The sequence below is a fragment of the Molothrus aeneus genome, chromosome 8 (assembly GCF_037042795.1).
Source record: "Molothrus aeneus isolate 106 chromosome 8, BPBGC_Maene_1.0, whole genome shotgun sequence".
NCBI lineage: Eukaryota > Metazoa > Chordata > Aves > Passeriformes > Icteridae > Molothrus > Molothrus aeneus.
The window spans coordinates 6,616,146-6,639,968 of record NC_089653.1 but is presented as its reverse complement, the minus strand read 5'-3'; the positions used below and the strand labels follow the sequence as shown (position 1 = coordinate 6,639,968).

The 23,823-nt window shown below is 43.1% G+C and overlaps 1 protein-coding gene across 1 annotated transcript; it reads left to right on the top strand.

The window, feature by feature from the left end:
* The first annotated feature begins 5,745 nt into the window (after positions 1–5,745).
* On the top strand, positions 5,746–22,822 carry ZNF365 (zinc finger protein 365). Its single transcript, XM_066554706.1, has 4 exons — positions 5,746–6,603; positions 15,747–15,927; positions 17,834–17,871; positions 20,397–22,822. The coding sequence occupies exons 1-4, from the start codon at positions 5,879–5,881 to the stop codon at positions 20,641–20,643; spliced, it is 1,191 nt and encodes a 396-aa protein (XP_066410803.1). The 5' UTR covers positions 5,746–5,878; the 3' UTR covers positions 20,644–22,822.
* The last annotated feature ends 1,001 nt before the right edge of the window (positions 22,823–23,823 follow it).

The window sequence follows — 23,823 nt, the reverse complement described above, 5'->3', positions numbered from 1 at the left end:
GCCTCCAGCCTACTCAGTCATTCTCCCAGGACAGCAATAGCTGATCCCCCAGACCTTTCCATGTAATGCAAACATCAAAGTGAACTGCTCACATGAATATCAGAAAAAACAGGAAAGAGTGTGAAGGAATAGAATTGTCCCTAAGCATCCAATAAAATCAAAATATATTTTCAGATGACATTAAAGACACAAGTCTGAACTGTCTTTTGTGTCTTGTGTGATACTTGGGATGCAGGTACCCTGAGCAGAAGGGAATTTAATATATGGAATCATTTAATATATGACATCAATGTGAAAAGCTGCAGAGCCAAATTTTCTCAGGGAATAGAAATGACTACACTCGAGCTACAGAAAAGTTTGCAGCATTCTACTAAGTTTTGTCAGTATTCTTCTGAATCCAAGCTAAGGTTTCCATGTTGGTTTGAATTTATTACCACTGTGTAATAGTAAACAGAGAATAAAATACCTTTTATTGCCCAAACTGACATTTTATTCCCTTCCTCTTGTTTTGGTTTTGTTTTCCTCCTTTTGAAAGAACTGCTGTGTACTGTATGCTTCATGGTCTGGGTATTTTTCAGTATACTCTTTGTGTTCCTTCTGAGTTATTGCATTATCATATGTAGAAAAGTGCCCCAAATGTAGTGGTCCTTAAAAATCATATGTAGGAACCAGAAGCAACGTGGCAAATTCTCAGTGGCATTGAAGTCCCTGGCTATAGGAACTGACATGATTTGAGATTTTACTTAAGAAAATTAAAGCAAATAATTCCAAGTCATGTTAGTATGGATACTACATAGGAAATGTAACGGTATTTTCTTCATGATTTAAAAATTCTTATCTGAATACAAAAAATGCCTAAAGGACATTTGAAATTGAATTGTAATTTGGAATGAAATTGAATTTGAGTTGAAAGGACCATAAATACCTTCTGAGGTTCTGTCTTTCCAATGTTTGATTCCAACCAGCACTTGGCAATTGTTCTGCTAATTGAAACTTCAGTGGACATGATTTTGCAAAAACCTATCATCATTCATATTGATATTACAATTTCAAGAAAGACCAGTGATGGAAGAACTGTGGGCTTTGTGCAATTGATTTGTTTATATGGCCAGATGTTGTGTGGAAACCTCTCTGCTTGTGCTGTTACTTCCTGTTGATCCCAAATCCATTTGAGATTATGTGATAGCATTACCTGGCCAGAACATGGGAACAAGCAACGTTTTCAAATAAACTAAAACTGAAACAGGATGAGCTGTGGATTCTTCTCTTCCATTACTTGGGCTTTCCTATCAGCCATGTTAGAAAGTGCTCCCCCCCAAAATACCTTAGTGTTAATAATAAATTACCATCTGCAATGTAATTTGGTCTTAAAGCTATGGAATCCTCATCCTGACAGTCCCAGTGCTGTAGACAGAGGTGCTGCTACACTGTGGCTGCTCACATGAGGAGCAGGAGTGAAATGGCTTTGTTAAAAGGCTCCAGTTTATTCTCATGAATGTTACAACCCAGAGCTTAGACTTCTGGCCTCTGAAGAAGAGGCACTGGAAACTTAGTATGTTGCTCTTCCCTTTCAAAATAAGCACAGTAAAGAGTCACTTGGCTGGCAGGTAAATCCCCCCAGCTTTTCCTCTCAAGAAGTGATAGTTATATTTTCTTTATCCTCCTAACTAATTGAAGTCACTCTTTTGGAAGGAAAATCAAAATGGCTGAAGTTCCAGCCATATCTCCTGCTGACACTCCTCCCCACAGCCCATCTTCTCCGGTCTCTGGGAAAATATGCTCACAGTCATTTCACACCTGAGAACTCTCACCATGTATGGACTAAATGGTGCAAATCAACCCATAAGAGAATCCTTTATTCTCTATTTTCTCATAAGAGCATGCAACACTATGGGTAGAGAAGAGGAAAGCTCAACAACTTTCTGGAGTCAGCTCCAGCCAGGGGTTTCCTATCAGGAAAATAATGAGTTTGGAGAGCCTGAAGGAAGGCTGGAAGCTGACTGCAAACCAGGCAGGATAAGCTGCTGCAGGACCAAGGGCAGTCTTGCAGGTTGGTGCCTCTCTTGATGCTGTGGCAACTCATTTGAAAAGACAGACTTGACTTCATATATGATTTCAAAAGATGGAAGACTGATATTCAGATTGGAGTGCCCCTCAAAAGGAGGAGAAGACAACAACTAAGCAGCACCAACAGTCACAAACTCAACACATACATTCATGTTCTCCTTCCTGTTCACTCTCCCTGCAAGCAGTGCCATTCAATCAGTATGCTAAAATGCACCACCAAAAGCCTCTTTCCTACTGCGTGGGTATGAGTGCCAGTGGCAGCAAAATGAACATTGTTGTGTCTTTGATGATTCCTGAATATATCTGCATGTAAAGGTAATATGAATCCTCATCTAAGGCACCACTGCCACTTAAATCACTCAAATACTTCTTTCAAGTTTCTAAGGCCTTTCCTTAGATTTTCCAACTCACTTCTTACTTCCTCTCAATAAACAGGAAAACAGCAAGTATTAAATGCAGGTAAGTTTCAGCTGCTCAAGTTATGTGCATCTGTAGTTCACACTCAAGCACTGAGAAAAACACAGCACTTCCCAGCATACAAATTAAATGAGCTGAATAGGCACACCTATTTCAGGCACAGCTTTACAGAATGAGGGGACTGAGCCAAACTCCCAATCCCATCTGTATGCAGTGGTAACGGATGTGCAGCTGTGTGTTTTTATATAACCATATATAGTTCAGGCAAACTTCCCCAAAAGTAATTCCATGCAATTTCATGTCTCCTATAAACTGGCTAGATCATGCAATGAAGACCTGTGTGGGAAGCGTGGGTGTAAAGAGGAGAGACAAAAATTTCTGACACCCCTTTTCAAAGCAAACCAGTACAGAAACAAGGAAATCAGAGGCTGCTGAATGTAGCCAAAGTCATCATAGTGAATCCAGTTCTACACCACATAAAAAAGGCTCCCACAAACATGTCAGCATTGAGAGCCTGAAGGGCAGGTGAAAACAAAACTGACTCACCTATGCTCCTCATTTAGAATAAGAAAAATAAAATATCATAAGATAAACAAGTACGGTAACATGTAAAAAGAAAACCAGTTTTATAATATTCCCTTTTCTATCTACCTTCAGTAAAGTGGAATATTACTGAATTTTACATCAGCTTTAAGGAACCTTTACCTATTTTAAGGTCAGATGGGACCCTGTACAACAGCTGCAGACTACTACCTGAAAAAAGGCTGAATACTATGAATATTCCACCTTCCTTGCAGCACCAAACAGGTTAGTACATGCTGTTTTCATTTAAGTAACTTTTATCCTTCTGGAAATTATACTGCAAAGTGTTTAAAAAGATCTTGAAAGAGAAAGATGTATACAAATAAACAGGATAATGCCTCCCCAGCAGCTGGCAGAATTTCACAGAGTCCTACATTATGCCTGTGTCAATTTGAGCTTTTTCTAAGTGATAGGGGTAGATTCTACTCACTCCAGATTTAAATCAGAGAGGATAAAGCTCAGACATATAATGGCTGATGCACATTCTCTGCACAGTTACTGGTATATTAAAGGGAGTCTGTTTCTATCCAAATGCTGAGAGAATGACTGAACTGGACATCTAAATGGCAGCATCAGGAATTGAAAACTGAAGACATGAGGAGCTGGATCCCAATCCAGCAAAACAAATACTTGGAGTGCAAGTAAACCCTGAGAAATCTTAAAAGAAGAATTTCTGGGGCTAAATGGTTGCCTGATTTCAGATCTAATGGGCCAAAACCATATAGCTTAGGCTGCAGAACAATGGGCTCCTTCGAAGTCATCAACATTTTCTATTCCTTAAGACCATGAGGGTTCTCATTACTGTCAGCTGGAGAGGGCAGGTGGGTGTCACCTCTTCTACATGTGGATGAAGCCTCAGGTAGCATCCCATCATGCTAAGCTCACCACACTTGTAGAGCATTCATCTGCACCTTGGAGCATCAGCACCGAGTACCTGTGACATAGAGGAGGTACGAAGGCAATGGGCACACCAGAGAGAGAGAATGGACAGTAGAGGACAACAGCCAAGAAAGTGGGAACCAAAACATGGTTACATTCTGTCAGTGTTGGCATCCTACAAAGAAATAGTCAGGAGTCCCAAATCTGGCAGCAAACACTGTTCAAAGCTATTCCCTCCTGACCTTCTTTCTAGGCTTTGGTACTGCTTGATGATAAAAGAAGGGAAAATCACCACATTTAGGCAAGGTAATAAAGGACAACCAACTCATGCAAAATGTTGCAGCCTGGATGCTAGCCCACACACTTCAGAGATTAGCTGAAGCTCTGAAAAGCAATTTGAGTAACTTCCTTTGATGTACCATCTGGTGAATAATTTACTGGGAATGTCTTAATCACATCAAAGGTATCTATCAATGTGCTCAGATTTTCTCAGTGTTTAAGACTCTGCCTGTATATTGTGCTCAAGGAACAGACATAATAGTACAGAATTAAACTTTACTGCAGTACTCCCACAGTAATAAAAAAAAATCTGCAGCATATTACCAGTATGGCCTCAAGGACTAGGTTTAGGAAGAGCAATATTTCACTATTACCTCAAAAAGGCTGCTACTCTATAATCAGCCTTGCTCATGTTTCCAAAAATTTATAAAATAGGCACACATCTGTGGCATAAAAATGTTAAGAAGTACATCTCCCTATTCAGACGGTTTATTGGCAGGGTTCTCTAACATCAGTCACATGGGTTTAGACCCAGACTAGATTTAGACGAGATCTAAGGAAGAAATTTTGTGCAATTAGAGCAGTGAAACACTGGGACAAGTTTCGAGAGATGTTGTGGATGCCCCATCCTTGGAAACATTCAAGGTCACATTGGGCAGGGCTCTGAGCAGCCTGATCTAGTTGAAGATATTTCTGCTTATTGCAGGAGGATTGGACTAGACGGTCTTTGAAGGTCAACCCAAACCGTTCTATATGTCTATGACATCCATTTGTCATGCTCTAAATGGGAGTACTACAATTACTGCTTCCCCTCCCTAAATATTGAGACTAAATTGGGGTCATATTAAAAAAAAAAACAAACCTAAGTGAACAAACTAAAAACCCTACAAAACTTACTGGCTATTAAATAGCCAGAAAGCCCTGAATACCCCTGAAAGCCAAGGCTAGATTATACTTATTTGCATGTGCCAGTCCTGTCTTGATGCTTCAGTGCTTTAGATTCCGTTATCCTTCAGCATCACCCCAGCACACCCCGCGCAGCTCACTCACTGCTTTGCTGTGTTGACAGGACCCCGCAAAGCCCCGCGAACGCCCCCGGCCAGGTGCTCACGGCAGGCGGGTCCGGAGGAGGTCGCTCCGGCGAGGGGAGCGACTCCGGCCCCGGGATCGTAGCCCCGTGGGCTGCTGACACCCACCCACCCACGCCCGCCCGCCCGCAGCACCCCCCATCGGGCATCCCCGCCCCTCCGCATCCCCGCCGCTCCCCGCTCCGCATCCCCGCGTCCCCGCCGCTCCCCGCTCCGCATCCTCGCCCCGCCCGCCCCGCCCCGCGGGCTGATTTACGGCTCTGCTGAAAACGCCGCCCCGCTGCCGCCACCAGCAACAAGTCGGGTGAGTGCGGCGACCTTGCGGGCGGCCGAGGCCCGCGCCGAGCCGGGGCCCGGCGCCGCTCCGCTCCGGCAAGGCCCGGGCGGCGGCCGAGGCGAGCGGAGCCCCGCCGAGCGAGCGGAGCCGGCGGGGCCGTGCGGCCGGAGCGCCGCGCCGGGTGGGCGCGTCCCCGGGCGGAGATGGCGCGGTACCCCTGAGGAATCGCCGGGAAAGTTTCCCAAGTTTCCCGTGGGGCGCGGACGCGGGCCGTTCCCTCCGGCGAGGAATGCAACAGACAGCCCGGGATGAAGGCGGGCACCCTTGGCCGGAGCCGCTCGGCGGCGTCAGCCTCCCCTTCCGCTGCCCGCGATGCGGCGACCACACCAGGTTCCGGAGCCTGTCCTCGCTGCGGGTGCACCTGGAGTACAGCCACAGCTTCCAGGAGAGCAGCCTCCTGGCCAGGAGCAGCCTGTTCTCTCCGCTGAAGGACGCGGAGCCGGTGTCTCCGCCGGAGCCCGCAGCCCAGGGCAGCCCGGGCAGCCCCGGCGGCGTTGCCGCGCAGCCCGCGGGGCCCTACCTGAACTTGGGCGGCGCGTCCTGCGGGAGCGGCAAGGGCGAGCAGCCGCGGGAGCTGGCGGCCGAGCGGCCCGGCTCCTACCTGGCCAACTATGTGTCGGCTGAGTCTCCCAGCGAGCTTTCCAAACCCGGCCTCTCGGCCGCTGATTCCAAAGCCTCCTTCGAGGCACACGTCAGAGAAAAGTTTAACAGGATGGTAGAGGCCGTGGACAAAACGATCGAGAAGCGGATCGACAAGCTTACCAAAGAGCTGTCCCAGAAGACGGCGGAGCTGCTGGAGGTGCGGGCAGCGTTCGTGCAGCTGTCCCAGAAGAAGCAGGAGGTGCAGCGGCGAGAGCGGGCCCTGAGCAGGCAGGTGGATGTGGCGGTGGAGATGATCGCAGCCTTGAAGCAGCGGCTCAGCGAGTCCGAGGAGGAGCTTCACCGCAAAGAGGAGTAAGTGGGGAGGCGAGTGCCGATGGCTTGGCGAGGGCTGGCCAGCTCCTGCGTGAGTGACAGCCTTTGGGAGAGAAGAGAGGGAATGGCTCAGTTGCTTGCTGATTATGAAAGGGCCTGCAGCTCCCCGCTTCAGATCACTATATTGCTAGAGTTATAGCCATGTGACCGTGTCCCCTGCAAGGCAGTGGACAGCTCCCTGAGCAGGTGGCTTTCACACTGGCTCCCCAGTGACTAACAGGGCAGGGGACAGCTCCCTGAGCAGGTGGCTTTCACACTGTCTCCCCAGTGACTAACAGGGCAGGGGACAGCTCCCGAGCAGGTGGCTTTCACACTTGGCTCCCCAGTGACTAACAGGGCAGGGGACAGCTCCCTGAGCAGGTGGCTTTCACACTTGGCTCCCCAGTGACTAACTTCTACACTTTCTAATGCCTGTGTTGTGCCTCTGGTTTCATTGGGGTAGGGACAAGTAGAAGCTCTCATCAGCATGTAATGTGATTTACACTGCCACCTTTAATGCATTGTCTTTTTAAGAAGAGATGGTTGGATAAGTCTGGATGAAGTATGCAAGAATACCTAATAGCACCTTTTCCCTTAAGCCTTCTCACCACGGTCAGCCTGTGGAGTGCACAGTCTCCTGTGCATCAGTGAAGCTTTACTGGAGACAGTGTTGAAAAGGCCATGTCCAAGTAGTTCTTGTCTAGTTTTTTAGATGGACACAGAACTGTGGAACAGGAATCACTAATATGGGACTGGGATGCAGATGCCAGAGTTCTGACTAACCTAAGCCATCTAAAAATACATTCATGATGCATCCATTAAAAATGTAGTGATAGCTGATATATAATTTATACATGAACTACTTAGTTTATTCAGCACTTGCTGAAACCTTTCAGGCTTTTCAGAGCAACACAAGTTATTTTAGAGAAATGGAAATAAAGAGCCTTGGTAATGGTATGCCTCTAAACCAATTCATCAGCTTACAAAAGGAAGATGAGAAGTGGTAGTTGCCATGACACTGATCTTACAAGAAATAAGGAAGGTGGTGTAGGAGTTCAGTGTAGGAAGTTTGGAGGGCTTTCATCATTCCTTCCTGTAGTCTAAGGACAAGAAAGAAAAGATGAGGATCAGTAGGAGCCATCTATCTTGAAGCAGAGCTAGAGATTTTCCAGAAGAGGGGATACATAAAGATGGTGGGATTTGAGCCTCTCAGATCTTCCTTGAAGGGATATTCAACAGAACCTCTGATTTTAAAGTATGAGGTGATCCTCATGGAAGAGAAGATTGAAAGACTTAAGGTGAAGCTGAAGCTGAATAGTGTAACTGAGGCAGATTTGAAAGTATGCTGGAGGGAAGCCATGAAGATAACATAGTTTCAAGCAGTTTTGGTATTCCCATCTAGCCAGACTGCCCTCCTGGGCTCTTTCACAGTGAGTCATCCTATTTCCTCTAGAAAAGTATCTTAGAGCGGGAGGGATTGCTCTGTGAAGGTCCTTCTTCCCTCTGCAGACTACCAGCAGACCTCAGGTAAGCAGCTGTCTTAGGCTAGATGTAGAATTTCAGACATCTCAAGTTAAGTGGCATGAATCTTACCCCAAACTAAAAGCAGATTTTGTTCTTAAAAATCAAGACTAGGATCTCAAAAGGAAAAAATAACTGTTGGGAGAAAGAAACTATTCAGTGAGACAAACCCAAAGTTCTGCAATGCTGTAGAAGAAGAAAAGACCTTGTGGGAAAAGAGGAAAGGGGCAATTGAGTCATCTGGGTAGAAAGAATGGGTATGATATGGATGGCAAAGGACACTGATCTTTGGAAAGAAAAAGACAGCTGAAATTGTGATTTTTAACTGCATTAGGAAAAGGAACAAGGAAGAGGCCACATGCTCTTTGGCAGGCTACTTACCAACAGCACAGTCAGGCTGGTGTTCTGAGGCCAGAAGAGACTGAATAGAGAATGAGGAGAAGTGGGAAAACATTGTCCTTCACATTGGCACATTACCAGCTCAGGAAAGGGGCAGGAGCTCAGATGATTGCTGTTGGAATTCTTGTCTTGAAAGGAGGAGGGTGAATGCATAAACAAATGCTGAGGTAGCTCCTAAGTTGATGTTACAGGGAAGGCTGAAGGTTACTTGGCTAGAAACACTAACCAAAAGAGGCAGCTGCACAAGAGACTCCACAGAGTACTCACAGAATACTTCAGAGTATTGCTCTTTAGAGTTTTGCTTCCACTTTCAACAAAAAGACTTGAAAGCAAGTGCAGCAATAGGAATGAGTGAACAGCTCTTACACAGCAGTGTGTTAATTTCTACAGGTAAATGTGTAATGCATGGCAGTGGGTAGGATGGAAGAATAGCAGCCCTGAGTACCAAGGGGGAAGAGAGCAGTCAGAATTTGTTATTGCCTGTGTCTGTGCCCAGCTCCACAGCATTGCCTCTGAAGTTACTCTGAGGACACTGGGAGGGTAGGCAGGGTAAAAGAATAGGTTGAAATCACTTAGGAAAAACTGGAAGTGTGTTGGGTTTTCTGTCATTTAGATGATTCCTTCATTTCCCATCTTGAGGGATGATATGGGATAGTGCCATAGAAAAATGTACTGTTTGTCTTTCCAATTGAAATGTCATTGTATAATTAGCAAATTGAGAAGGAAGGTAGGTATAAAAAATGCTTTGTAAGAGCAGGACTGATAGTTCTAGAGCAGCTTTTTAGAGCTGATTCTCTAAAAATGCCTGGGACAGTTAGCTTTACTCCAGCAGCAGGGAGGCACTGGGTGATGTGCTCTAGTAGAGAAAAAAGTTCATGACTTTGGTAACAACAGTGGCACTTGTCTGGGCTGTTGGTAAGCTCTGAGACTTGTCTATATATTCAATCCTTTGTGTGTTCAAAACTTACTTGGTGTGCTGAGAAGACATTGTCCTTCAAAAAAGGAGGATCTCAACTTTGGCTTTGATTTCTGGAAGAAGTCCAGATGATTAGATAGCCAAACAAGACTGCATAATGGAAATTGCAGAAGCAGTTCTCACTGCAGATTGTGGAAAGTCAAAGGCATCCCTTAGGGACTGCTTTGATACTTGCTGACCTTCAGAAATAAATGCTTTCATCAGTTTCTTTGGATTTTTTTTTCCATAAGCAATCTTGTGAATATGGATAACTTTTTCCTAAAATTAGCATTGGTATTGAGCTAGTGTAGCTGAAAATCTTTTCCTCTTAGCAGCAGAAAAAAGAAAACACCTTCCCTGAAACATCTGAGTGTTGGTTTAGACCATCAGCAGGAACAGGGCTGCCCATTTGAAGCACTTGTAGGATCAGTGGGGTTATTTCTTTAGACTTGTCAGTTGATTATTTTTTGTTTGTTTTAAATAAGGCCTTTAGCAGTCCAGCAAAGACAGCAATGAAGTGAAGATACCTTTTTAGTTAAATTTTCTTTGTTTTCTTACAAAAACTGTAGTGCCAATATGCATGCAGGTATGTGCTGATACGAGTGTGGGGCCCTCGTGGAGGTGAACTCTGTTGAGGGGTAGCACAGCTGGAGGTGCAACACTGACTATATTAATACATAGCTGAAATAGTATTACTCTAAGCACAGAGCTGCTGAGCAAAGAATTATTTAATTAGAAAATGTGCCCTGAAAGGGATTATTCCATGTTTGATGAAGGAGAATGCAACTCAGAGTGAGCACTGTGATCTTAAAGATAACACAGAAGCATGCCCAAAGGGCATAAGCCTTTGTTGAATAAGATATCAAGAAAACCATTGAAACAAAAACCAGCTATGAACTTAACTGCTAGAGGACACTGAAAGGCTTGTTTCTGGATGTAATGTAAGAAAATTGAAACTGGTAGAGTTTGATTTTCAGTAAGTTTGAACAGGGTAAGAAGGGATGGTCTTTGGCTGGAATCTACCTTCAATGGTAACTTAAACAGCTTCACTTTGTCTCCTAATCATAGAGTAAGATCATTAATGTACTTTGCCATATCTCTGACAGTAATTTCTCTAACCAGTCTAATGCATTTGTTTTGAGACTGGCCATGCCTCTGCTCTGACATAGCCTGAAATGCAAGGATTAATTCAGAATAGCTGTTGTGGGCAGTAGTTATTCTTGCCAGTGGCTTCACCTTAAGTTTGCAATTAATGAAATTATCTGTGCAGGTAACATCTTGACAATGTGCTGGCTTTTAGAGATCACTGTGCTTTAAAACAGCTTTCCCTTAAAAAGGGCTTTCAATTGTACCACAAAACAGTTTTGATTTGCTTTAAGCAGAGTACAACTACAATTACACATTGTTCTTCCACCCTCAGTTTTAGGTAATCCTGCTCCCTCTTTCCTGTTTTCTTTCATCTTCCTACTCAAGAGATTACTCCCCCCCATGCAGCTGTACAGGTTTAAACCTAGCATGACTGTCCCACAGAATGGCTCTGTGAAATAAAGCTTAAAATCTTCAGTGTCACCCAGTAAATTCAGGGCTCTGTCTAGAACACAGCCCACTGAATGGGTACAATAACTTTCTGAGGGAGGAGGTGTGAATCTCTTAAATCAAATGTCCTTTTAGTGGTGTGGTAATGTGAAACCACAACCTAATGAATAACAGCAGCCTTCAGGCAAAAACACCAGTTGGATGATGGATAAGGTCAGTGGCATTAATACTTAATGAATATACATATTAAATATTTTGAGAAGTAAATCACGTTACTACTTACTGTAGTAGGAATTTTCCCACCTTCAGGTAAAATAATGGTTTGGTTTTCTATTGATTTTAGACAGTTATGCTAAATGTGATTCTCTAAAGTGATTTGATATTGGATGCAAAACCTGCATGGAGCCTCGTGCTTATCTCCACCTCCAGAGCAGCTGCAGGTGTCAGTGTTGCTGTGCACAGTCCTGGGGCCAGTACTATGCATCCGTGGGCGGGCTTGGTTGCAATGTGAGAACTCATTAGCCCTTCTTGTCAGGTGTTAAGGAGCTGGAGCTGTCCCACCCTCTGCATTTAGTCAGTGTATGTCACTCTTAGCTGCTGAAAGTCATACAAACACTGAGCATCTCCCAGGATCCCTGTGCTGGCAACTGCTCCAGTAAACAAGAACTGCAGCTCGCTCATCCTAAAGGAGCGCTGAATAATCCAGTGGTAAAGGCAGAAGAATAAATGTCACCTAGTCAGCCTATGATTTATAACTTTATTTACCACATCTCAAGTTGTTTCATGGTAACAGCCTCCATAAAGAAGTTTTTGAGCTAGGCTGCAGTTGGGATGCAAAATGCCAAACTACTTAAGTCTAGTAAACTGTAATACGTGAACTGCCTGGCAGAGTCAGATTAAAATAAAAGCTTTGGCAGCAAGTCCTTACTTACAGTGAGTTCTTCCCTCTGCACTTGTTTTTTCAGCTGAACACCTCTGAGGTGCCTGCTGTACTGCAGTAAATTTCCCCTGGACTCCTCTGGCTCTCGAAGAACTCCTTTCTGACACTCTGGCAGTACAGGCATCTCCTGCTCCTCTTGGACACCTCCCAGGTTGCATCCCCCTTGTCTTTCCCTCTCGCTTGCCTCACCCTGCTGCTGGCAGCTCAATACACTCCCTGCTCTCCAGGCTGCAGGAGCAATTCCCTCCTCCTGAAAGGTTTCATCTGACCGAGCATCCCCCAGGACAAAGCAAGAAATCCACTTTTCTCCCTGCTGCCCAGTCACAGCCCTGTAAACATTTTGCATACAATATATCTTAGTGTTGGTATAGTAAACTATGAACAGATGAGATTACAGAAATTTAAGAGATCTAGGGTGCATTGAGCATCATCTACACCACTCAGAAGATGTAGTGCCAGGATCTGTTGCTTACCCCCATAAGCAAGTGCCAGGGTGCAGAGCTGGGGGAAGGGGGCAGGAGTCTGCTGGGCAGAGGAGCAGAGCAGTAAGGAGATGATGCTGAGAGCAGAGGAGCTCTCAGGGGGAGTTAATAACTCCATGGAACCTTTCCTCAACATAACAGAAGTGCTCCAGATGTAGAATAGTCAGTGCAGGGTAGCAGAGACCTCTTGTTAAAAGGGCAACACATCAGGTGTGAGCCACTTTAACAAAGTTGTTCCTGTTTCAGGTGAATGCTGCTCACAAGGCTGTGCTGTCAGGACACAGAGCCCAGTGGGCCCATGCTGCTGTGCTCTGGTTTATGCCTCTAGCATGTGGGCCCCACAATATTCATGGCTTCAGCTTCCCCCTGACTTCATGAAGAGCAGTGTCAGACCTCTCTGAACACCCATCTTTCACAAGCATGAGAATAGAGAGTGAAAGACAGAAATCCTGTCATATAATCCTCAAAAATTTGGCAGGTCTGGAGAAATAAATTGAAAGCAAAATAAAGAACATAAGCAAAAAAAAAAATCATCACAGATATCCAGAAATGAAATTGAAGGGAAAGGGTCATCAGTAGGGCTGAGAAAAAGTCTGGGCAAACTACAAGAGACAAGAAGGGCGATTAGACAGATAAACAGCAGCTGCAGGAAGCTACAGGATTTCTTTGAACCATTTCCCTATTGTTCACAGTGGGAGGAGGCTAAAAATTCTTCTGGGAACTCCCTTCAGGTAACCAAGGCATAGCTGGGCAAGGAGTGAGCTCTCTGAGGAAGAAGTGTTGGAGCAAGTAGAGAGACTTATTAGCAGTCACTCCTCAGGGCTTGATCTTGTTCTTCTGAGGGATGAGAATGAAGTGGAAACAAAGAAAGTCGCTGAACTAACAGCAGTGCTGCTTATCAGTGCAAGGTGTGTGACAGAGCCCTTGTGTGTGGGTGTGTTCTGGCTCCTGGCTTTCCAAAGGGAATTTACAGAGTGCATTTCAGCCCAAAGGAAAACTTTCATCTAAAAGTTATTAAAAGTAGATTCATAGGCTGTACAAAGGCAGGTAAACAGAGAGAAGTTATGGATATGCTACTATTGCTGCTAATAACAGTTCTTCCAAATAATGGCATGTAGGATGCCAAGTTATCTTTAGTCTAGAAAGCAAGGACAATACTAGGGAATTTATTGACATTATGAGTCTCTTCTCCTCCTGATAGTCATCTAGATCTTCCTGAAAAAAACTCTGCTCCCCCCTGGCCTCCTTATGAGACATTTGTAGGAAAGGAAAGGAAAATCTCTTGGTGATTATTTGTACCATAGAACAGGCAACTAATGAATTCTTACTAATTACCTTTGCTGAGATAATTACAAATGTTAGCATTCTTGAAACTATTACTCTTTTAAAAAAATGCCAGTTACTGATGTTTGTGGCCTCCTGCTGCAGCCAAACTCAGAAGCTGACTTGAGTCCCTGGGAGGGACATCCTCATGGTGTCCCAGGCTGGCAGCTCCCCACTCTCCCACCTTCCCACCGGAGGGTCAGCAGCCTGCCAGGCTGTGCACAGCTCTTCCTTACCCAAAAGGAGAGGGATTTGGAGCCAACCTGCTGAGTTGCTGTCCTTTTCAGTTCCCTGTCCCCTGTAAAAGAGGACCTGATGAAATAGCAAGGACTTCAGGTTGCTCCTACATTAACCCAAAATGATATGAACTGACTAATGAAGTGAAGTTAATCATAAGTTATGAAGTCAAAGAAGTTGCAGTGTGGTGACAATAAAGCCCTAAAATTTACTTTAATGAGTTTAGATTGGCTTCTCCCTAAGCATTCCTCAGTGGCTCTCTAGTATCAGGTTGCTCTGTGCAAGCTAATAATCACTAAAACTGTTCAGAGCCTTGAAATGAAATTGATTAGTTGAGCTTAACAAACAAGTTACCTCTCTGTTTCCTAAGCCAGATTTTATGGGTGAGTTAATATAAACTATTACTCATCCACATTCTTCCTCCAAACAATACATGCTTGTTTGTACCTGATTCCTACCATTAGATCAGCCATGCAAACAGAACTCTGCTGTAGTATGGAGCAGGCAGGCACAGCCTGAATCCTAGGTGGTGAATTTCCAGGGCTGACCACTCATGCCTGACTCTTAGCACAAAGCAGCTCACTGTTGAAACAACTATACTCCATTAAACCAATTAACTACAACTATACTGAGTTAAAACAACAAAATGCAGAGAAACTTTGAATTTGTTATAAACAATCTAAGCTTTGAAAGGTTATTTCTGCCACAAACTGTTTCATAGTTTCTACTTAAAATGCTTTTTCCTCAGGCAATGTATTTCTACTGAGCAATCATGCCCTTTCTCATTTGGCAAGTTCCCTCAACTCCCACCCTTTTTGTACAAAGCAAAAATTAGCATGGCTTCACTGGCAGAGTAAAAAATATTTATCCAGGCATTTATTAACCAGGGAAGTGCTACATGTTCAGATTTGTCTTCTTTTGTAATACATACTTCAATCTACAACCAAACTTCTTCCACCCAAATAATCCTTTGATATTGGAGGTCCAAGTGGTGTCCTGATTACTGATAGTAAGTATGCAGAGAAATTAGAAATGAGCAGTGGCTCAGCTGGGAGCTTTCACAGTCACTGGTGCTCTCTGTTTCTTCCACTTGGGTTCCCAGACAAGACACATTCCTAAACTCCTTACCTAAAACTTGTTCTTCCCACACATGTACTCCCTGGTCTATAATCTGTAGATTATCTGTTAACCTCCCCTGCTCCCTCTGGCTCCAGGTCATAACACCACACTTGGACATACTTGTACTAATGCAGTCAAAATTAAATTTAATGGCCACAGAAGCTCTTTTGAGTTAGGAACCACCCCAGCAGCAACATTTAGTGACCATTGATAGATTGTGATGAAATGAAAAGATTAATTTGGGAGTTCATCTGTTTCTCTTCATGTTTCAGAGCTAATATTCTCATGGTTTTAAGTAAAAGAGAAAGCAGATACAGCTGTCTCCAGATACTTTGAGATGTGATGCTTAATCATATTTCTACTCTGTGGGCTACTAAAGACTAATTCCAAGAGACCAAACGAAGTGAAAAACCCTACCCCAAACCCACTGCCCATAAACCTAAATTCAGCGTTCAGGCTTCCAGATCTTCACTTTGTCCACAAAAAAGTTGAAATCTTTTGACAATGGTGGAGGACAGTAATTAGCCACTCCATGACAAACTGGAGAAGCACCAGTAATTCTTGACAAGGGTGAGACCAGGGAGCTGCTGTTATCTAAATGTGGCCTCTTTGCAATGTTTCCATCTTGCAGAGAAGTTGTTACTTTCAACCACTTCCTGGAAGAAGCAGCAGAAAAAGAAGTGCGGGGGAAAGCCAGGCTGCAGCACTTCATCGAGAACCTGTTGCAGCGCGTGGATCTGGCAGAGAGGCAGCTGGAATATTACCAAAGCCAGCAGATGGTGTGCAACCACACTGACATCAGCGAGCACGTGGTAAGCCAGCACCGCCCCTCCCTGTGCTGTCACCCTGCCCCTGCAGCCAGACCTCTGCACTTGGAACATGGGTGGGCTTGGTGGCTCGGGCTAAGCACCGCTGCAGGCAGATGTGCATTTGTGAAAGCAGCAGCAAAGATGATAAAGGGAGAGCAGAGAGTAATGAAATATTTGATAGATAATTAAATTATTTTTCAGCTTTGGCTATTGCTGCTGTTGCCTTTGCCATGAACACTTTTTTTAATGTGACTTGGCAGTCTATTTGGGATGCCTGAAGATTTTCAGGAAAGACATAGATCCCTATAGGTGATACATCAGCTTGCTGGCAAATCATCTTTTCTCTGGTAGTTACCTATCATGGGACTCTTAGAAATGGTGAATGGATTCCCACAGGCCTGTATCACATGGATTAGAAATCCAAGAACATTACTTTTTAAAATACATTATTTCTTTTTAAGCCCTCATTTTTAATACCTAAACTCAGTATTTTCCTATAATGCATTACATTTATATGACAAGTTTTAGGCACAGGACTTCCAAGGAACATTTCAGTTTAATTGAATACCCCGTGCTGCCTGTGCTAAGTAGTTGTTCACCCTGGGATGTGAGAAGAAGGCATTTGATCATGTCCAGGACTGAACAGGTATGCAGTGGTGGAAAGGAAATGTTCCCAGAGCTACTTGGAAGACAACAAGCTTTAGGTAAGATGAGCTGAAATGCAGTGCAGGCATCTCAGACAGTATCTGTGAGAACATTATGGGACACTGTACAGATGAGCCTCAATATTAAATCATCTCTCTTGCTCTGGATGTGTTTATCATAATGCCAGGCTCAGCAGTGTCCCTTGGGGAGGGCTCTGATTTTTAAGGCACCTGCCCTGATTTCTGGGTAACTTCAGCATTCCTCTAAGGCCATCCATCCAAATATTGACCATCCTGACCTTCAGGAGGTACAGGAAAGTACACCATGAGATGGCTCCAGACACCAACCAAGACAGATGGCAAGCAAAGTCAGGCTGGGCAAAAATCCATCTGCAAAGTGTGGACAATACCAGGGACAGAAGGAACATTTACAGGAACATAATCATTTTCAGATGCCAAATCTGACTTGCTTGTCTCAGTGACTTCATTAAATGATATTCAAAGGCTCAGTGTAGCAGCTCTGATGAGAGCTCAATACAAAGAACCTATTTAGTACTGAAAAAAAAATTAATTTAAGCTGAGCTGGCATTAAACACCTCCTTTTCTGACCCCCACCAAAAGAGGGACTAGACAAAGTGTTTCCACACTGTGAACCAAACTGCTGTAAAAAATGCAGTCATGCAAATTTGGCCTGGCATTGAAGCTATGCTGTCCCTAGCTGGTCTCAGCATCTGCAGGAGGGGGAGAGAAATGTTTCTGTCCTCACCCTCCACCCTTCAGTGCAAGTCTGGCAGAGCCAAGGGCTTGTAGCTGGAGTTTCCTAGCCACTTGTGTAAAGGAAATGTATCACTGAAAAATTAAAGGATCTGAAAGTTAATTTCATACAGCTTATTCAGCCACTGGCCTTTATTAATTATCTTGAACACAATAATTACTTCCCATTGTATCCATACTGTTTAATCTAATGTGAAAGATCTCTGTTCAGCCCACACTTCTTTAGCAATTTATTTTGATTATAGTTACAATAAAAATAATGGGAAAAATCCAACCACTAACAACTCACACATTATGAATTTTAAAAACATGTTCATAAGATGGAAGAGTAATAATCTGTAAAAGAGGTGACTTTTTTGGTTTGTTTCCTGAATGTTCTAGTTTAACATGTGAGAATGGAAATACAGTTTTAAATATTGTGTATATTTTATCCTTGTACTTTAATTACTTGAAAATGTAATAGTAATAACCTGGTTTTTTTTTCATTGCAGTTTACAGACATTTCATTAAATAAGAAACCCAGATGCCTGTATGTATATCTCCTTTTTTTTTAACTTAAATGCAATAAGTTGTCATGCTTGCATTTCTGCTTTTACATTTTACCTTATAGGCTGGGACCTACATATGGTCTCTATTTATGTCATGTAATTGAGGAAAACCAGATTTCTGCTAAAACTATACTCAGATATTCTCTAAAGAAAATAAAGAATGCTAATTTTCTGTTAAACAAATTACTCCTTCCTGCTGACTATAACAGCCTATTGCAAAGCTACAGGAGTTGAATCTCTTTGGCTCACGCAGTCCAAGTTTCAGTTGAAAATACCTTTAACATTCTGTAGGTAGGAGAGAGACAGTTGTCATTTCCTAACTGCCAGTAACAATCATAGCACCAAACAAGTGCCCTGACCAAGCATGGGCACTAACAATCTCAGGTTACTCAAGCAGCTGTCCTGGGAGCAGCAGAACTAATTGGGGCTGGTCTCCCATGTCTTTGTGACTTGGTCATGAGTCCCAGCAGGTGGTTTGGAGCATCACGTGCTGCTTGGCCAAGTGGCAGCCAGGCACTGCACCCCTCTTCAGGGCAGCCTTTCCTTGTGGGGACACAAGTTCAGGACTTTTTCCCTTTGCACCACCACAAGTCCTTCTCCATAACACAACAGATGAGGAATATGTGTGAGGAGAAGTTCAGACTCTCTACAGTCACTTGTGTTGCAGAGCTGCTGCTTTCAGTGAAAAAGCATTTCCTGCATCTGGAGCTGGCAGCTTTGCATTTCACCTGCATCTTCCTCCATCTTGGCTACTTTCTTACCCTGACTGTGAACTGGGGACAGACATCCATCTTCTCTACCATAAAGTTCAATTTAAGTACAGTTTAGCCCCTTTAGGTAGCCCTGAGATCATATTGACCTTACCTTCTGGTTTTAGTAGCTTCATTCAGTGCAGCAGGGGACTGCCTAACATCATAAGATGGAAGATCCCAAAGCATACACCTGCAATAATGCCTGTGTATGCTTTGGGAATAAATGATGTTGCTTCTTCACCATAACAACATCTGAGACAAACAGAACGCTGCATCTTTAAGCAACAACTAAGTAATGGACTGGAAAAAACAGTACCCAAGAACTGATGGTAAACTGGAGTGGCCAACACTTGTGCATTCACACAGGTCATTCCTAAACCCCAGCAAGTGGTCAGAGCCCAGGCCTGCACCAGGCCAGGATGACACAGTGCCTGCAAGCTCCAGCTTGGACCTGCAGAGCATTTCACCCCCTAAACCTCCCCCTAGTGAAATCTGCTTAGCAAAGCTGCCAACCAGGTAATGCTGTTACATAGGTGAGGCTTAGTTCCTACAATGATAGGTGGCCCTCACTGCCTCCTACCAACAAATACAGACTTCCATGACACACTTCTCATCTTCCTAAAGAGCAGGAGGGTTTACACTGTACACATCTGAGTGACCACAGCTTTTTCCACTACTGGCTTTGTCAAGTGTGCAATATGATTTAATCCTAGAAGAAATAATACTACAGATACATGGTTTTCAGAAATACAGGCTATGGAAAAGAGCCCTGTGGGACCCCTTAAAAGATCAGCTTGTACATCAGCACATCCGCTCTTCACTTCAGTCACAGGAGCTGGGTAGACATGAGCTGGTGCCTTACATTCATAGTTCTGCTGTTACACTAATGCATCTGCTGTAAAACATTTCAAGATTATGTTAAAAGGGACTATAATGATCTTAGCTAAACTGTGGAACTGCAGTTTTGATGTCATGCAGTTTTCAGAGTGCATGGTTCAGCCTTTGCAGCACTGGGCACTTAGCTGTCACTCCACCTGAGCTCACCAATTTCTGCAAATCTTGCTGAGTTTGAACCAACACAGAGAGAACAAAGAATTCAGCTTACTTTGGCCTTTAAGCTTTCATACCCTTCTTCCCACCAGTTTTTGTATTCCCCTTTCTTCTTCTCCTGTTTTAAATCAAAGCCTAAAAGGGAAGCTGAAGTTTCCCTGGATTTGTGGTCAGCACAAAGGCAGAGCATGGAGTTTCCTGAGCTATTGGCCATTTGTAGCAGCAGCTCCTTGTGGCCTGGGTGCAGTCCAGGGCAACACTGAGATTCCACAAAGAAGTCTCTACAGTTCCTGCACCTTCTTTCTACTCTTACTGGTGCTGTGTGGTCTTGCAAAAACCAAGGGATGTTCATTCTTTGCAGAATGTGAACATGTGCATCTTTAAAATCCCTGCAGATCACCAAGTATAGACCTCAGTAAGGTCTCAGCACTCCAAAATCAGCAGAATGCTGATCAGAATCAAAGTGCAGAGGAACACACAAGAAGAGTGCACCAGTAACACACCTAGGGGTTATTTTAGTGAGGAATGCTTTTGAATACTAAGGAACGTAAATAATCTTACAACTCTGTTTTTAACATGCAGCCTCATTCTGTAAAACAAGACTATTTTTGTTTTTAAAAATGTAAGGGTTTGGGATATTTTGGAGACCTGTCAGTTTGCAAGACTGAATAACAGTTCTTAATAATCACTATTATTAATTTCAGGAGCCGAGGAAGTACACACGCTTCATACAACATCCCTGATGCAAAGCCTCATTCCTTTCAAAAAGGAAGGATCTTGCTGAAAAAAGCAAAGGATGAAAAAGCCAGCTTGCAGCCAGTGAAATGCTTCTATGAACCTGTCGATTGCCCAAGGGAAATATGGAGAGCACAAAAGAAGGGTGAACCAGTCTGCTCTGCCAGGAAAGTGAGTGCAAAATCAAAGATGGGTAAGAAGGCCAAGCCTCTATAGGAACGGTGAGCAGTGTACAGCAGCACAGGAACTTGGCTTCAACACAACAAATATTGAATGGAGTTAGTCATCCTACTTTTTTCCTATCCATCTGGCCATGCCAAAACATATCAGATATAATATATAGAAATATATACATATGGAAGTTTTATATTATTTAGTTATGCCATTCCCTCTTTGGGCGCTATAAAAGAAGTGACATTTTATTCAGTTTACATGGAGGTTTTTCTATTTATTCATGTATTTATTTATTTATTTAGTCATTTATAGAGCTTATTTTAAATAACTGCAGTTATCTTGCTGGGCAGTACTGTGGCTGTATGTTTAATTATTTTAGTGGCAGCATGCTCTAACCAACTGGTAATTTATTTTCCATCTGTGTTATTCCTGAAGCTCAGAGGAATCCATTTAATCGGCACTAAAATATTCAATCTTCCAGCTTAGGTAGGTGTGAGATCAGTGACTAACAGACATACTTAGATGCAAAAGGCCTACTCAAAGTCCCTTGAAGGCTGTTTACAGCACTAGATTGCTACCCTGGGTTTTTGGCTTTAAGCACATTTCCATCTTTTATTAAATACATCAAACTACTTGATCCTGCCAGCAGCCATGTTGTCTATTTGGTACAAGTTTGGGCTCCCCTGAGGTGTCCCTCAGCAAGGAGACCAGGAGCTGCCCTGACACTCACAGGCCAAATTGGGCCAGAGGAGGAGTTTCAGTGCCAGGTGCCAGCAGCAGGTTATCAGCTGTGGTGCAGCAAGCGATAGGCTAAAGCTCTGTTACTGCATGGCATTGTGTTCAATGTCTGTGCTTGGTCTCAGGCATAAGAGGCCCAAATAACCATGATTATAACCCAAATCCTTCACATTTTTATCTCTGAAGCATCTTTACAGGGCTGAGAGATCACTGACTTTGAACTAAGAACCCAAGTGCAAGGCAGTTGGAGATACTGCAGAACACAAATGTGTGTTTACACTGGTTTGTGCCAATTAAAAGGATCCTTATTTATTAGAGAACTTATTTATCAAGATGACTTTTTTGTGTGTACAGTATTTTGGTAATATGAATCCTCATGCCATGTTTACAGATATGAACATCCTGATGATGTTACTGATGAGATTTGTTTTCTCAAGAAAAAGAAAGGATAGGTGACACAGGTCTATGTGATTTATTTTTTAAATGCTCATAACAGATGTAAATTGTTTATGTGGAAGGTGATTTTTACAGTATGTGTACAAAGATTTGTGAAAAATGTTTTTCATTTTTTATAACTGTGTCTGTAAGCAGAACTGAGTATAAAAAGACAGTGTATCACTATGATTACTGCTGCAATAAGCACCTGAGTTGCAATATTTTTAAAGCAGAAGATGACCAATCAGTCAGCTAGGATCAGGTAACTATAGATGTCATACATTTGTCAGTGTACAGAGCTCCCAGAAAGTAGCAGAGAGAAGAAAGATTATTATTTCCCACTTTTATTTTAAATAGTGTATATGGAACAATCAGATATATGTTTAAAAGTTTCTCAACACTGTTTCAGTAGAAAGTCACAGTGTAAAACCAATTCAGGTATTTAGGTTGTAATGATATTTCAATATTTATTTAACTATGTCACAAGGCCACACTTGGCTTCATGCTAGGCATTGTGTGTGGTGAAAAGGAATTGTTCATTGTGTTGCATGGGCTTGGGTCAGGTTGTGTGTTACAACAACTTTTATAGGCAAGTAAAATTGAACCAGTTTTTTCTATTACTTCCCACATCCTTCCACAAACCAAAAAGGACCTTCTTTGAAGATAACAAAGGTGAACATTAGAAAGATAATAAAGTAAAATATATTAATTCATTTCTTTAGCCACTTGACACTGAAAGAATATTTTTATTTTTAAATGCCTATCTACTCTGTTAGTCACCAAAGTTAAGTGCAACTACTAGTTCACAAATGAGATGTTTATTTTATTATTTATCATGCCAAAATCTTAACTGTAAGTTTTCCTTTTGGGAGAGGAAGAGGAAAAGAGTAAGAGAAGTTGCATGTTTTTAAACTTTTCAAAGCCTAATTTACACTTACTTGCTAAACAAATGCCAGTTTAGTTAATTAGAAAGAAATTGGATTGTACTGTAATCCCAGATAAAAGTTTTTAGAATATAAACATTCTAATAATAAAGATATATTTCTCAGTTACTGTGTCATTTAACTTTGTCAAATACATTGTTTCTTACAAAAACCTCTGAAGCAGCACAGAAAAAGCCAAGCAGCAGCAGCAGCTTGGACTTTGCTTTATCCCCCAGATGAAGCGTGGCAGTGAAGTCGGGTTGTGACCCTTCCCAGCAATTAACCTGCAGGCAGCTGCTCCATCTTGCCTGCTCAGCTCACAGGTGTCACCTGCTGCTCTCCTACTGTAATGCTGCTTGAAAATCATTCTGGAGGTGACCCACCGGGTCAGATAACCTGCCCAAAGCAGAGGCAGGGGGAGTGGAGGGAAGGGCCAGGCACATTAAGGGCAGAGGGCTCCTAGGGAATGTCAGCAATGATGTCTGCTCACACACTGCCAGTTGCAGAGCTATCATTTCATCAGGTTAGACTTGGAAAAAGGGGTTTTCCCATGGGGAACCAGGTTCCTGTCTCATTAACAGAGACAATATTTGACAAGAATAGGTATCTGCACCAGGCTGAGTGTAACCAGCTTTAGCTTGTGAGGACTTCTGAAGTCAGGAAATGTCAATTTTAAAATATTTTTTAAATCTGAAAATGTTCTGACAAAGTTGACCACTCACCTTTGAAAATCAATTTGAAGCAGAGTTACCATGTTTTGCCCTTTGAGACACTTTGAAGGCTCCTTGATAGTTTGTATGCTGACATCAAAGTGAATTTCACTAGGACCTGGATGCCTCATTACCATGTAAATTTTTTAAATCCCACTTCATTTATTACTAAAAATATCTCAGAGCAGTATATGTTCTGGCTGGGCCTTTACAGGTGAACTTTTTGCTTAAAACAAAATGTTCTGACAGACATGTGACATTATAGGCCAGGAAAACAAGAGACTAATTGAGACACAGACCTTTAATTAGAGCTATACATAGAAAAACCCAATCACTTAGAGATGCTCCTGCCAGTTGAAGAGAGAGCATGTTTTCAGAGCACTTAATGACATCTGATCCCTCCCCCCAGCTCTGAC